The 14,180-nt window shown below is 48.3% G+C and overlaps 1 protein-coding gene across 1 annotated transcript in view; it reads left to right on the top strand.

Annotated features, from left to right (window-relative positions):
* LOC133342936 (lipopolysaccharide-responsive and beige-like anchor protein) overlaps positions 1-14,180 on the top strand; it is a 281,221-nt gene that overhangs the window by 48,122 nt on the left and 218,919 nt on the right. Inside the window, 3 exon segments of the mRNA XM_061552330.1 lie at positions 1,236-1,333; positions 1,841-1,942; positions 6,657-6,858. Of these exon segments, the coding sequence (XP_061408314.1) occupies positions 1,236-1,333; positions 1,841-1,942; positions 6,657-6,858 (402 nt within the window).

Genomic DNA, 14,180 nt, shown 5'->3' with positions numbered 1-14,180 from the left:
CCACCTAACTTGCGTAGATGAGAAACAATAGCTCCTCACACGCAGAGTTAGATGCAGGCATCTTGAGCTTAAGCATTGGTGTTAATAGATCACTCGAGGCGTTCCCAGTGGCTCTCTCGCCCCCCACTGGTCGCTCCTCGTTTCTGAGCGTGGAGCCGGGGAAGGAGCAGTGGTGCAGTGGTGGTTCATGCGTTGCTTTGTGAACCGAACGGTTCGATTCCCGGGTTAGGATAACGTTGTTGGCAAATTATATCTGAGCCAATCCCGATACATGACACCCCCTCCACTCCCCCACCTCCAGTTTACCAACCCACACTGACAAGAGTGGTGAAGCATGGTCAAACAACGCTCAAGACCAACACGCAACGAGGAGGGCCGTCATCCAGCATTGGATTGACAATGAGCTGTGTATTTATGAGCAATTCATATATATTTTTTAATACAGCACAGTTGTTTTTTGTTCTGATTTTCATTTGTTTTACTTTTGTCATTTTGGTGACCCGGGTCACTTATTGCAAATGAGGCCGTCCTGGTCCCTTGAATTCTCGCCAGGCTAAACAAAACCAACATCGAAACGTCGCGTAATGTTTGGAGTTTTGGCTGCTGTAGCGTTAGGTTTTCTTCGACGTTGCAGCCGGAGGACGCCGCATTAAAGAAGAGGGTCACATTTGTTCAACGTTTAGTTAGTTTAGTAAATGGATTCTTAAAATGTCTTTATAATATAATTATTTTTATGCCAAGCGGCTGCTGCTGCTGTGTCCTGGACAGCGCTTTGAGATCCTTGATGAAAAGCGCCGTATACATGGAATTATAATTATTATTTGTGTTGTTTTGGGGCCTGTTGCACTGATTTTGGCGTACATTTAATACATTATAAAGATGCAGTTACGGTAATCGTTAGTATAATCATAAAGTGACTGTTAATTGGACAGAGTATGTCAATTAGGACTAATTAAGATAGGAAAAATGTGTTAAGGGAGAAATGCTCTTGAAGTACCATACTCGGACAAATCGACGATTATCTGAACCGGTCCTGGGCTTCTCCTAGATCGACTCAGCCTCAAATGAGTAGCTGGTGCGGTGTGTAAACATCGCCACTAGGGAGACAAAGGGGGGGCCGGGCATGGCGCTGGCCACCCACCTCCTCGTATGCCGTGCCGGCCTTCATAGGGGCTCGCTAACAGCACTTTCCCCAACAATCCGTTAAGGCTATCTTTGTGCGTGCGTACTCGCAGTGTGCTGCGTGGCCCTGCGCAACTGTGTGGAGTCCCAGGAGCAGCAGCGATCCCGAGCAGAGAGCGGGAGCGAGAGCTCGACATCATCCACCGCCAAGGTGAGGCTCCGCAGGTTTTCGCCGTCGCCCGTCTTCAGCAGGTGTTATCCATCTACTGCTGCGTGAAGGACTCCGCCGTGCGGTTGCCTTCCCGCATAGTCCAGCGGTGCATCAATTCGCAGAGCACCGAATACACGAGCTGATTTCATCGCTGCATCTCCACTGGAGCTCGTTCTCTTGGACCAGTTAGTCTCAACTAACTTGTCGTTAGTCTCAACCACTCAACCACAAACCTTTCTAGTGACCATGTGCTAGCAAGGCCCTCAACATAACCTCTCTCTCACCTGCTATCGTTTCATCATCCACGTGTGCGCGTTGTGTACTCCTGTTGACCGATCGGTGGCGTGCAGTGTGTTGGTGGGGTCACGTTCAAGCATGCATGTGTGCTTGTGTCCGTGCGTTCGTGCGTGTGTTCGTGTGTTTTCGGGCGTGTGTGCATGTGTTTGCGTGTGTGTTTGCGTGCGTGTATGCCGTGTGTTTACGTGTGTTTGTGCGTGCGTGCGGCAGGGTGCGGCGGAGCCCCCCCCCACGGTGCCAGCACGGGACCCCGAGCGGCTCCTGCAGCCCATGGACGTTCACCGCCTGCGGGCGGTTGTGTTCAGGGACGTGGTGAGTAACGTGGTGGAGCGCCACGGTGGCGAGATGTTAACTTCCTCGCCTGCTGTACAGGAGGTCATGGGTTCGATTCCGACCCTGATGCCTGATGCTGTATATTTGGAGTTTGCATGTTGTCTCCGTGGTTGTGTGGATTTATCTCCGGGTCCTCCGGTTTTTTCCTCCACATTTAGAAGTCTCCGCACGATAAGCCACTTCGTTGAGATATCATTTGTCGCCAGGTCTCTTCTGATCAAGGGCTTTATTGCTCAATGGGCCTTACCTGGTACGATAAAAAAAAGTTTAGTTTAAAGTAGCCAACGCTATCGTTATAGCCCCTGCAGCGGAGGTCAAGCGATGGCGCTATGGTTAGCGTGCCGCGCTCGAAGTCTGGTGACGACGGTTTGATTCCCGGTCACGTCTAACATCAGTGGCTTGTGATATCCGAACCGATCCTGGACACTCGGTGTCTTTCAACACTTTGCACTGACCGGGTGTGCTGAAGTTATGGTCACTCAACCGTCACGGCCGACACGGCATGGGGAGACCTTCATCCAACAGTGGATAGGGCGAGTTGTAAATTAAATTATTTTAATGATTATAGTGCCCTGGTTACAGCCCATTGTTTGCAATTTGACGGTTGCGAGTTCACGAATTTAATTTGGGGTCGAATAAGCACTTCACACCTCCGGCGGTGATTAAAATAGATCCCACATTGTGAAGAGTCGAAAGTGGTAGTTCTGTCAATAAACCTGCTCCTGCCATAGGAATGTGGAATTTCTACCACCGGCTCGTCGCTGTCAACAGGAGACGAGCATTTCCCTTCGCTCCCGAACAGAAAACCACTTTGTCTTTTAGCTTTGATATCGATTGCTATTGTCAGTGGCAGCAGTCGTTTTATTTTATTACTGTTCCTGTCATATTGACATCGCTAGTTTATTCATTGCCCCGTTTTACCTGTATTACTTTTATGGTTATTACTTGCCCTGCCTGTAGTCGTATTATTATTATCATCGTCGTCGTGGCTATTATTGATGGTGTTGCTGTTCATTGTGTCGTCCCCCCCCCCGCCGTCTCACCCCCCCCCATCACTGCGCTGCCCGTGAAGCCATCCTTCGCCGCGGGAGGGGTTCTCTCTGATTTGATGCTTTAATACAAAGCCGTTCCTCTCCTCCCCGGGGCCGCAGCAGCCCGCGGGCGCTTAAGTGTTAATTACATTACGGTGCGAGTAGCGGGCGAGTGTGAATTGAGATTTCCTTTGGAACACTCGGATCCTCGAGGCAGCCACCGTGGCTCGTAGGCAGCTGCACCCCCCCGCCCCACGGCCTGGGTCTAATTTTACCGCGTGGAATATGAAGACGGGTAGTTCGACGGGAAACCCAAACGTCGGATAAAACATGTGCGCATCTGTGCAACTACGTCGTGTACTGGCCATTACGAGTCAATAATAACAACAACAATAATTTAGAGCCATTTGCCAAGACCTCCCCATGTCGTGTCGAGGAGGTATGACCATACTTCACCATGCTTGGTACGGTGTGAGTTGGCGAAGGGGTAGCCAGAACTGGTTCAGATAATACTCACCACTGATGTTAGCCAGAGCAAGGAATTGAACTCGGTTCCTGGTTCCATGGTGCTGTGCGTTTAGCACCGCCCCATCTCTCGTTTTAGATTATTTTATTAATTGGTATTTTATTTGAAAATATGTTTTTACTTTGGTGCTCCAGGTTCTATTTATTAGCCTTGCCTAAATCCGCCTTGAGTATCTCATAGGTTGACTCAGCCTCAAGTGAGTGTTGGTACTGTGCCTGGTACGGTGCTTCAACATCTGGACGGTGCTCGAGAGAGGTTGCTTGGCACGAGTAATGATGGCTTCACCGTTTTAGGTGTGAATCACGCCGATGGGCCTGATGAGGTGCTTTCTTGCCACCCTTGACACTCTGTGAGGCTGACCGAGCGATGTCGTGTTTTACCTGTGTGTAACGAGGCATTGGTTTCAACAATTAAAACCTATTCTCTGGCTCAAGATACGTACATCGATTCACCCGTGTTGGATTTGGTTATTTATGAATGCAAATTATGTGTAAATTATGTTAATTTGGTACAACGAAAGAAACCAAACGAGAAACGATACAAACAAGATGTAAAATAAGGATACAAAAGAGAAAACATTTTTAAATTGAATCATGACCCTGAATTGTGACAATTCATAGAATATCTGGCAGGTAAATCATTCCACGCTTAATACATTATACCAAATCTCAATAAATTAATTCATACACGCCATGTATTTTATGAACATATTTTTCATATGCAATTTGAAGAACTGTTGAGACCCAACGCCATAACCAGCGATTACATTTTTAAGTGAAAACCTTCTGGCCTGGCTTTTTTATATTGTACAGCATTTAAAATGTGAATGTGGGGGGGGTGTTGTTTTTCTTCTACGTAATACCAGCAGATGGACAAGGTAATTTCCCACAGTCCTTCACGTTAATTTTTCAAACAATCCGGGCCAATTGTACGGTGTTGTGTTTAATTTTGCCTGGAGGGAGACAAAGCTGAAAAGACGCTGATCAGTTTTCCATCTGCTCCCAACATGTGTTCCAAGCGTTCGGCAAGATTAAATGATTAAAGCAAACTAAATGGCTCGCCCCTATAATAAACGGTAAAGCTGTGCTGCATCTAGGGCAGCATACACACACGAACGTACATGCGTACGTACAATTTCTGCTCCTCATTGTCGGCTTAATGCCCCAGCAAAGCCTTAAATCGCAGCTGATGAACGATGCCGCAGCCCCCGTAAACGTAAAATTAAAAACGCGGAAAAGACAGACAGCGATCCTCGCGATTCGACTCGCTTCTTTACACGCCCGCGCATTTACATAATCCCGCTTGGTTCCGGCCGTCGCGCACTCTTAATCGACAATGGGGAAGCGCTCCGGCGGGTCTGGTCTCTGTGCGCGCTCTCCGCAGATCGCTTTAAAATATTTATTTTAGCCCAAGGCCGGCGAACGGCGGCGGCGGCGGCGGCGGCATAGGAGGAGGCCCTGGGTGGGCCGACCCCGAACGAATCGAGCCGTGCGTGCGCGTCTGCCGCACCTCAGGTGGCGCTAGGCGAAGCCCCCCCCCCCCCCGCCTCGTCGCTCCTCCCGACCCCTGACCCCCACCAGCCGGCTCCGTCGTTTTCAAGAGAAACTGTTTAAATGCCACGGGGAGAGTCGGTGGACGGGGGGGGGGGGTCGTTAGGGAGTCTTGGGGGAGGTTATGATGGCTGTATGATTGTCATGTTCATAATGTTTGTGGCTATGTCGAGTTACGGTACGGTAGGGTCTTGAAGCGATGGACATCTGTTTAGTTGTGGATTGCTCGTTGTTATTGTTGCTGTTGATTGTTTGTTTTGTGGAGATGTTTATAGACAATTTAAACGATATTTCGATCCGATGTGGAGGAAAATGAGCCGACTCGCATTAACTTGAGCCGACTGCTACCAAGCCCAACATCTCATCCTCGATATTGATCATTTACAAAATAATTTATACAGTATATTTGCGACAGCTTTGGCGAAGACTTCATGCAGCAGAGGATAGGCCATAGCTGCCGATGACACTATTATGATACACACCCACCCACTGCAGTGTATGAAGAAGTATGACCTGACACAAGTTAAAGTGTTAATGGAACTGTCATTCGGTGATCTCTGTCCAATTGTCACCTGTGAGATTTCCCAGTCACATGGGTCCTTGGTGGTACCTTAGATTTTATCGTCAACCCAGCCTCATTCATTTCCCCGAGGTGTACCTTGAAAAGAGACTCCGATCCTGATTCATGAGCTGTCAAAGGGGGCTTTATTTCCACACATTTCCCGTGTCAAAATTTGCAAAAGCAATGGCCAATTGCGCAAGTTTGTCCATTACGGTCTCATCATCATCAGCAGCCATGATCTGTCTACTGCTGGATAAAGGCCTCTCTCACGCAATGTTGCGTTGCATCGAAGTCCCCTGCTGTACACGAGCCGATTGCATCGCTTTGTCTCCGTGGTGGCGGTCTGTCTTTGGCATGTTCCCCTGGGCTGCTGTTCCGTCCTCTAGTCTCGACCACCGGCCGTCATCTTTTTTAAACGACGTGTCCTGCCCCCGAGACCATTTTCTTAAATCTGTCCAATATTCGTGCGGAATTCTTAAGTCAACATCGTGTCTACTCTGTGCTCCTATTTCTCTATCTCAGTGTAATTCCGAGCATACATCTCCCCATGCTTCTTTGCACACTTGTTATAGCTTTTGTTACATTTTCTGATCCATATACCCATATCAGGTGACATAAACTCATGAAAGACTATCAGCTTTAGGCACATTGCTATGTTGCTTTTAATTGTCAAGTTCAGTATTTTACAAAAAGCACTCCGTCCTGCTGTCACTCATCTCTTTATTCATCGTTTTGACTCCGATCCCGCACCTTGGATGAGCACAGCTGTCAACGTACATGCATACGATTACAATCTGCCTTCAATAACTGGCCCAGGTAGACATGCTCCGCTATATTTTCCGTTTGGGTTTCTCTGACCACGTGATCACCTGATCAAAACAACATTCCCCACGACTACAACAACAACAACAACGACGACTCTTTGTTGTTTGTTGCAACCGAGTCTGAGGTTTCGCCCGAGATTTTTGGATGAGGCTTCAATTCTAATTTAACGCTGCGATGCCCCCTTCCTGCCTCCCCGCAGGAGGACACGAAGCAGGCTCAGTTCCTAGGCCTCGCTGTCGTCTACTTTATCTCCGTGCTCATGGTCTCCAAGTACCGCGACATCCTGGAGAGCGGGCACGGCGACCGCATGCGGAGTCTGTCCGCGGCATCCCAGGGCGGAGGCGCGAAGCCCGGAGAAGCCAAACCGGCTGTGACGGGCTCCGTGCGCAGGGACAACAACGGTGAGTGGCTTGTCGCGCCGCCGGCCTCGGCTGCGCCCGGCAGAAGTCACGTCTTTTAAAATCCTTTATATTAAGTTCGCTTGCTTGTTTGCGTGCTTGCTTGCTTACGACCGTGCAAATCTTTCGGTCGTGTTTTAACCCACTTCCCGTGATCCAATCGAGCTGACATTTTCCACACAGACTCGTTGTGCGTGACAATTTATTTTCGTGAAAATGTTTTTCCAAAATTTTACACTTTTTAGGGAATTTTTTAAAATATTTAATTACCAATTGCTTAATGCTGACAGACAATCATCTGACCCATAGGTGGCAGCCGTCTCAAGCCAGAGGACGAGAGGACTCTAGCCGCCACGCATATAAAGGATTTAGAGTGAAAAACTTTGTTTTTACGGGTTAATTTTTTACCGTCGGTTTTCCCCGTAGATGGACGCTATCGTGCCGTGCATGTGTATGTGTTTGAATACCATTAAAAGATAATAGTTAATAAGAAGAAGAAACCGCTTTGTCATTCCACTGCTGGATGATGGCCTCGCTATGCTGTGTCAGTGATGGTTAGTGGTTTGAAGATACTTCATCACGCTGGTCCGATGTGTTTTGGTGGAGGAGGAGCATAGATGAGAGACTTTACACGTACAATACAGTGATGGAGTTCGCTTCACTGCCCTCTGCATTAGCCACAAAGTGTTTATGATATTTTTTACAGCCCTTTGTCAAACTCTACTGATGGGTGAAGGCCTCTATACTCCGCAGCTGGATGAAGCTGTGTCGGTCAGGGAGGGTGTTTGAACTCGCATCATCACGCTTGGCATTGTGGGTTGATAAAGTGAGAGGGGAAATCCAGGAACAGCTTCAGATAACAATTGCCACTGATGTTGATCATGGCTGGGAATCTCACTCTGTTCTCAGAGTTCACAGTGCACAATACTAACCATTGTGCCATTACTCTGCCATAGTTAATAATAACTGTTATTTCATTGCTTATCCGGGAATCTATCCTTTTTGGTAGGACCTTGATTTTATCATTATGGACAGTCTCTAAAATGTATTTTGCATTTGGAAGGGAACTAAAGTACTTGGATATAAGCAAATAAGGGGGGGGAAACAAGACCTAAAATAAAGCTGAAAATTCCACTCTGACTATCAATGTCACCACCACTCATATTCAGGCAAATCTTAAAAGTAGCAAATCATTATACTTAGATCAAACAAAGATATCACTGCCTCTTTTTCCCTTCACAGAGACTGTCCCTTACCTGAGGCCTCAGTCCGCCTTGTGCCGTTACAGCTTTACCTCGGCTTCCGGTCTTCGGGCATAGCTGAGCTCTCTCGTTTATAAAAATAAAAATCGACATTTATTGACCCGTAAACTTATCGACGGTTATCAACGATGGAGGAATTCCTGAGTGAAGCGAGATCAGTTGTCTAGGCCCAAACCTCCAATTGATGCCACGTACAAAGCGTCCCCTAAAAATCGGCGTTGTTGCTTTCAGCTCAGAAATAACTGAATGAGGGGCGCCATTGGAGAAATTTCTGTCTGGACGTGCGGGGGAGGGAGGGGGGGAAAACAGTTTTATTGATTCGAGAACTGGGGCAGGTGCCGCAGTGTCTGTCTGCCTTGGAAGTCGTTCATTTTTAAGAGACTTGCTCAGTGCTTTCTCTTTCGTTGTCTACACCAGAGGGAATCCGTCTTCCCTTAAGCAGACATCCACCGGTCTCGCTCGTAAAAACGAGACGTCCATTCTCAGTGCGAGGGCTCGACTCTGTCGTAATATTGTTAATTTGGCGGCGGGGCGGTGGTTCGAGCCTTACGCCGTGAACCCGGCCGCCTGAGTTTGATTCCCCGCGATGGCTTAATTCAGTGGTGGGTTGATATTGGAACCGGTTAAGGGCCACCACCTCCTGCCCCTGTTCACAAACGCTTACTGATCGGTACGATGAAGTTCAGTCATACGACCCTCATAACCGACTTGCGGTATGGAGACCTTAATCGAGCAGTGGATTAACAAAGGGCAAAAACAAATTGAGTCCAACTACAATCAAATTTATTTTAGAGACTATATGTCAACCCACGGGTGGTCGAGGGCCTCCCGACCTCGTGTTGGTTATGGGGGTTGTTTGACCATATTTCACCGTGCCGGTCAAAGCGTATTGGTGCCGGGGAGACCCAGGACCAATTCGGATATCACTCGGCACCGCTGGTTGAACTGGTCGCAGGGTTCATTGTGCAGCATGCGAATAACGACCACCGCTACCAATCACCATCGTATTTTTTTTTTGTGCAGTTACTTGACAATATTAAAAACATTATTCTGCTTCACTGCCGGGTTTTGTTTTTTACCACCTAAGAATGAAATCGCTCCAGGGCCGCGTACAGGTCAAATAGTTCCGTGACCACTGGAGGGCAGTGGAGACCGCGGCTGCGAAGCTGCGAATGCCACCACTGGAACGGTGCCGGGCGCCGTGGCCCATGGGCTGAACGGTGCTGACGAAGCGCCTCGCGCATCGCCCCGCCCCCTCCGCCTCGCCCCGCCCCCTCCGCCCCCCTTCGCCCCGCCCCTCCATCCCCGCCTTCCCTTTCACTTGGACGTTTCGTTTGCTTGGAATTGTGATTGTGGCTTCCCCCCCACCCTCGTTTTTGTTCATGTTGAATCGGTTTTCCCCATTTATGCGCGGGTGTCTTTAAAGCAGTTATACCGCTGTCGGTTTAATTCGAAAAACCTTACTTTTTATTCGAAAGATTATTGTGCAGTCATGAGTTAAACGGAGCGGGTGAGATTGATGGTCGTAATGTGAAGGAGCTTGCATTAAAGCTTTTTGGTGAGTGAAGTATTAAGGGATTATAAGAAATATATACAAATAAGCAATGCTTTCTGAACAGATACAATGCATGTGTACAGTGGAGACTTGTATAGCTTCTCAATGTACCTGAATCTCACGAAACTGTAGAAAAATGATGGATGGATTTACTCTGTTGCGATAGAAAGCCATTCATAGGCAGAGGAGAACAAGGAAGGCCTTAGAATTGACTTCAAGAGGTACAGGGCAGAGGGGACTTACAGAAAACGGGGGCAGCAGAGAAGAATGAGTGACCTCCCACTGATTAAAGGTCGACTGGGGGGCTTTGGCTGAAGGCCTTTGCTGTTAAAGTGGAGAGTGCATGGAGGGTAATAGAGCGAGTGGAGAAGTAGGAGAGTGCGTGGTGGAGGGGAGTAGATTGACATTAGAAGGGAAAAGGTAGGAGAGTGCATGGAGGGGACTGGAGTGAGATGAGGAGGGGGAGAGGCAGGAAGATTTCAGCACAGATGGCGAGGGGAAGAGACTTCCAGACAATGGGGGCAGCGCAGGAGAATGGAGTGAGATTTGAGCGCACGCACGGCAAATTGTTTCGGAGCCAGGGGCGGCCGTGATACGTACGGTGTACGTTATGAACGCTTATTCAGAACGTGGGCCGCGGTGCACATGCAGCTGTTCAAGTTCGGGACCCGGGTCGTGGCCACCTGCCCGCCCTCCGTCACGCGCCATCATAGCCGGACACAAAAACCCAAATCGATTTGTCCCGGTCGACGGGTCTTGTGGCACCGTGAGTGACCAGGTCTCCCGGACCATCAATAACGCCTCTAAGTGGGCAGCGCCAGAGTCCGACCGTCCCAGAAGCCATCGCCACTGCCACCGGCCCACCCCCGCCGATGCATTAAGCAACAATATATGGTGGGGGTTTAAAGAGAGTCAGTCCGGGGTGCCGTGCTATTACACAGGAAGCTGTGCATCAGCCGACTTGCCCCCTTTCCATCGGCTCTTGAAATGATGAATAGTATTAATTTCGTCTTTCTTTTGTGGGTGCGCATCGCTAAAAGTGGTTTTAAAATCATCTTGTTTTACGAGTCTCTCAAAACGTTGGTGCTTCAGCTGAAAATATGTTACAATCTCGAGTCATATCCTAATGGACCCGTCATTACGATCTCATTTGCACAATAGACGAGGCTTCTGAACACAATTATTCCAGGGTCCCACAGTGTAAAGTGCAGTCTGCCATACGCATCGGCAACTCCACACATCTCCCTGCCCTCTCGCTCTGCCCTGAATAAGGGCCATTGGCAGACACATCAGCCGACTATATATTTTTTCTGTTTATAATGCAGTGTGACGGATTAAATTCGCAAGGTTTTTTTTAGTTCTTATAATACGCTACGTCTAATAGTTTTCAGCTCCTTGTCAATCGTCTGCTGAATGAACGCCTCTCCACACCATCTTAGTCATTGCTGTTATTTGACCATACTTCACCACACTTGTCAATTGCAAGTTGGTTGAAGGGGGGTTGCCAAGGACCAGCACATATTTCACTCGGCACTGATGTTAGCCATGGCCGGGAATCAAACTCAGATGGCCGGGCACATAGTCCAACGTCACTGTGCGACCGCATTCCCCAGAGATTACAATACAAATTAGTTGGTGAGCACCCAATTGCAATACATCCTTCTCACACGTATCGTCCACATCTCATATGCATCACTCCCGGTGAATATTAACACGCAGCACAAGAGGCCAAATGAAAGGCGACACGACTGCGGATGCCCTGCCCAACGCTGAGATGTGAAGTGGTCACAGTGCTCAGCCCCTCGGAGCCGGCCATGCCACCGGTGGGGTCCATGGCGGAGTGGTGAAGGGGGTGGAGGAGTGTTGCCTTGCGCTTTCTCATCTGCAATCAATTACCAACTGCAAAAGCTGGGAGCAGTTGTTACGGGTACTTTGGACAGGCGAGGTCCTGACCTGCGCCTAGCACTTGTGATGTTGTGGGGGGGGGGGGGGTAGTGGGAGCTGGGGGGGGATGGGAAGGTTTGGGGGGTGGGGGGGGGTTGGTGAAGTGGGGGTGCTGTCTGGTTTGTCTGGATGTGCTGCTGCTTTGGAGTCATGAAGGCTGATATTAATGTCATATGTCACTTAGCGTGAGCTGCCAAGCCAGCAGCAATTTATAGGCGGCCGAGGTGTGTTTTATTTGAAACTGGTAGTTTTGTGGAATGTAAGAACTTGTTTAATGGTGCAGAGCGAGCGAGGTTTGTGGGCAGAGAGGTGGGGGGGGGGGAAGTGGGGGCGGGGGTGCAGAGCGACGATGGGGTGAGGACGGAGAAAAGGAGAGCAAGGGTTGTGCTTTCCCCGGGAGTTGATGCCGTGGCTTCTCATAGGAGTTTATCGATTTCTAAATTAAATGCATCTTTAATAGTGGCTTATCAGACAGTTGACGGATGGTGGAGCGGCGTATTGCCGTGCTGGACGGCGATTTGCGTTGGTGATGTAATTCGACGCTAAAATAACTCGAGACGAAAGGTGAATCGCATTACGTGGTCCTGTGTTGCGGCGACTCCTCTCGCGGTGGCTGCCCACGCTGTTCACGTTATTACGCTGCGTAAGTCTTTGTCGCCACGGGGCCCGATGCCAGCACGCCGCACCAGGCTTTAATTTTAGTGCCGAGTCTATCTGCGGAAAGCACAACATTTTTCGAAAACAAAATCTGAGCAGATTAACTGCCGCGCAAGGTGCCGCCTGGCTACTAAAGGTGCCTTCTTTTTTTCTCCCCGGGGAAATTATCAAGAGAAGATTGCGTTATCAAACTGAGAGTGGTCATCATTCCTGAGCAAAATCTGTTAAAAGTCCAATCCTTCTGTGGTTCCTTTGCACGTTTAAAAAAAAAAAGCCACTTCAAAGCAGAAGCGGCCACGCTGCTGCTGCTGGTGGCGGCGGCGGCGGCGGCGGTCGAGGCAGCTCGGCCTCTGGCTGCATGTGGCTCCGCTGCCCTGCCCTCGTGCCCCTGCTCTTGCTCCCTTAACAGTCCGGTGCAAAGGTTATCCTAGCAGGATGATGTGTGTGTCTCTGCCTCGAGAGCCGAGCCCCTCGGCGACGCGAGCCTCCGTGCGTCCGCCTGCGTGTGCGGGCGCCGCGGCGAGCTTTGCCTGCCCGTCCGCTGGGTGCGTGTGCGGTTGGAGACTGCGTGACGGATTGTCGGGGTGGGTTTAGATGTTTGTGGGTGAATGCTATGAGGTGTGTAATGATTCCCCGCCGTCTCCGCCTCTACTCGCCACCCTTCCTGTCGAGATGTGGTTGATTTTATATCATTTTGGGGTTGTGCTTTGGTTTGAGAACTGTTTCATCTTTACTGCCTATTTGTTGTCTTCTTGTTCCGTCTCATTTGCATCGTTTTGTTTGCTACATTTGCTGAATGCAACATTAGCATAGCGTGTACTTGTGATGGATGCACATTTGAAAAAACAACCTTTTTTAAGATCTGCATTTAGATAAATTAATCATTTAATGAGAGCATAAGAATCGATTGTAATCGATGAATTGCTGCGTCATTCCAGGCCGAGTAGGCTTCATTGCTGAGCAATTAGAAGAGTTATGGGATATGCCATTGGTAGCAGGGCAGGAGGAGTCGAGGGAAACAACAGGGTGGAGGAGTATGGAGTTGGAGGTGAATATGAGGACTTTGGATGTGCCGAGGGAAGAGGCACAGAATAGAAGCAGATTGAGGAATAAAATTGGAGCAGTCGATCCCGCGGAATATGGAACTCTTTGGCTTGGAGAGGAACAAGTATAACCCGTAAAAACAAAGTTTTTTACTATAAATCCATAATATGCGTGGCGGCTAGAGTCCTCTCGTCCTCTGGCTTGAGATGGCTGCCACCTATGGGTCAGATGATTGCATTGCACCATTAAGCAATTGGTAATTAAATATAATATTTTTGTCCTAAAAAGTGTCAAATTTTGGAAATTTTCACGAACATTAATTGTCACGCACAACGAGTCTGTGTGGAAAATGTCAGCTCGATTGGATCACGGGAAGTGGGTTAAAAAACGACCGAGAGATTTGCACGGTCGTAAGCAAGCAAGCGAACTTAATATAAAGGATTAAAAAAATATCACAGGCCCAGTGAATATGATTGATGAAGACTGCTTGGTGGTAGCATAATCATTCATTTTTGATTGTTAATTTTCGGCAAGTAACAAATATACTAATGAGACATTTTCTTAAAATTAAAGTTTAACATGAAATTATACGAGTAAGTAACATGACCCATTCAACACGTAGTGATTTAGATTGTATATATTCTTTATAATCGTAATTTTCTTTGTAACCAGGTAAGAGCCCATAAATAGCAAGTTCCAAACAAGTTATTAATGCTATATAAATTGTGTGTGTGTGTGTGTATATATGTGTACAATATGTATACATTCCTTATCAGAATTTGATGTAATGGGGATTGAAAATATCCCTAACGTCGCAGTGTTCATTATATTGTGTTATTTAATAAGCTGACTTTAACCTTGTA

This window comes from Lethenteron reissneri, chromosome 16 (assembly GCF_015708825.2).
Source record: "Lethenteron reissneri isolate LAM-NWPU_2019-01 chromosome 16, ASM1570882v1, whole genome shotgun sequence".
Taxonomy (NCBI): Eukaryota; Metazoa; Chordata; class Hyperoartia; order Petromyzontiformes; family Petromyzontidae; genus Lethenteron; species Lethenteron reissneri.
The sequence above is the reverse complement of the archived record's forward strand: the minus strand, read 5'-3'. Positions and strand labels throughout refer to the sequence as shown.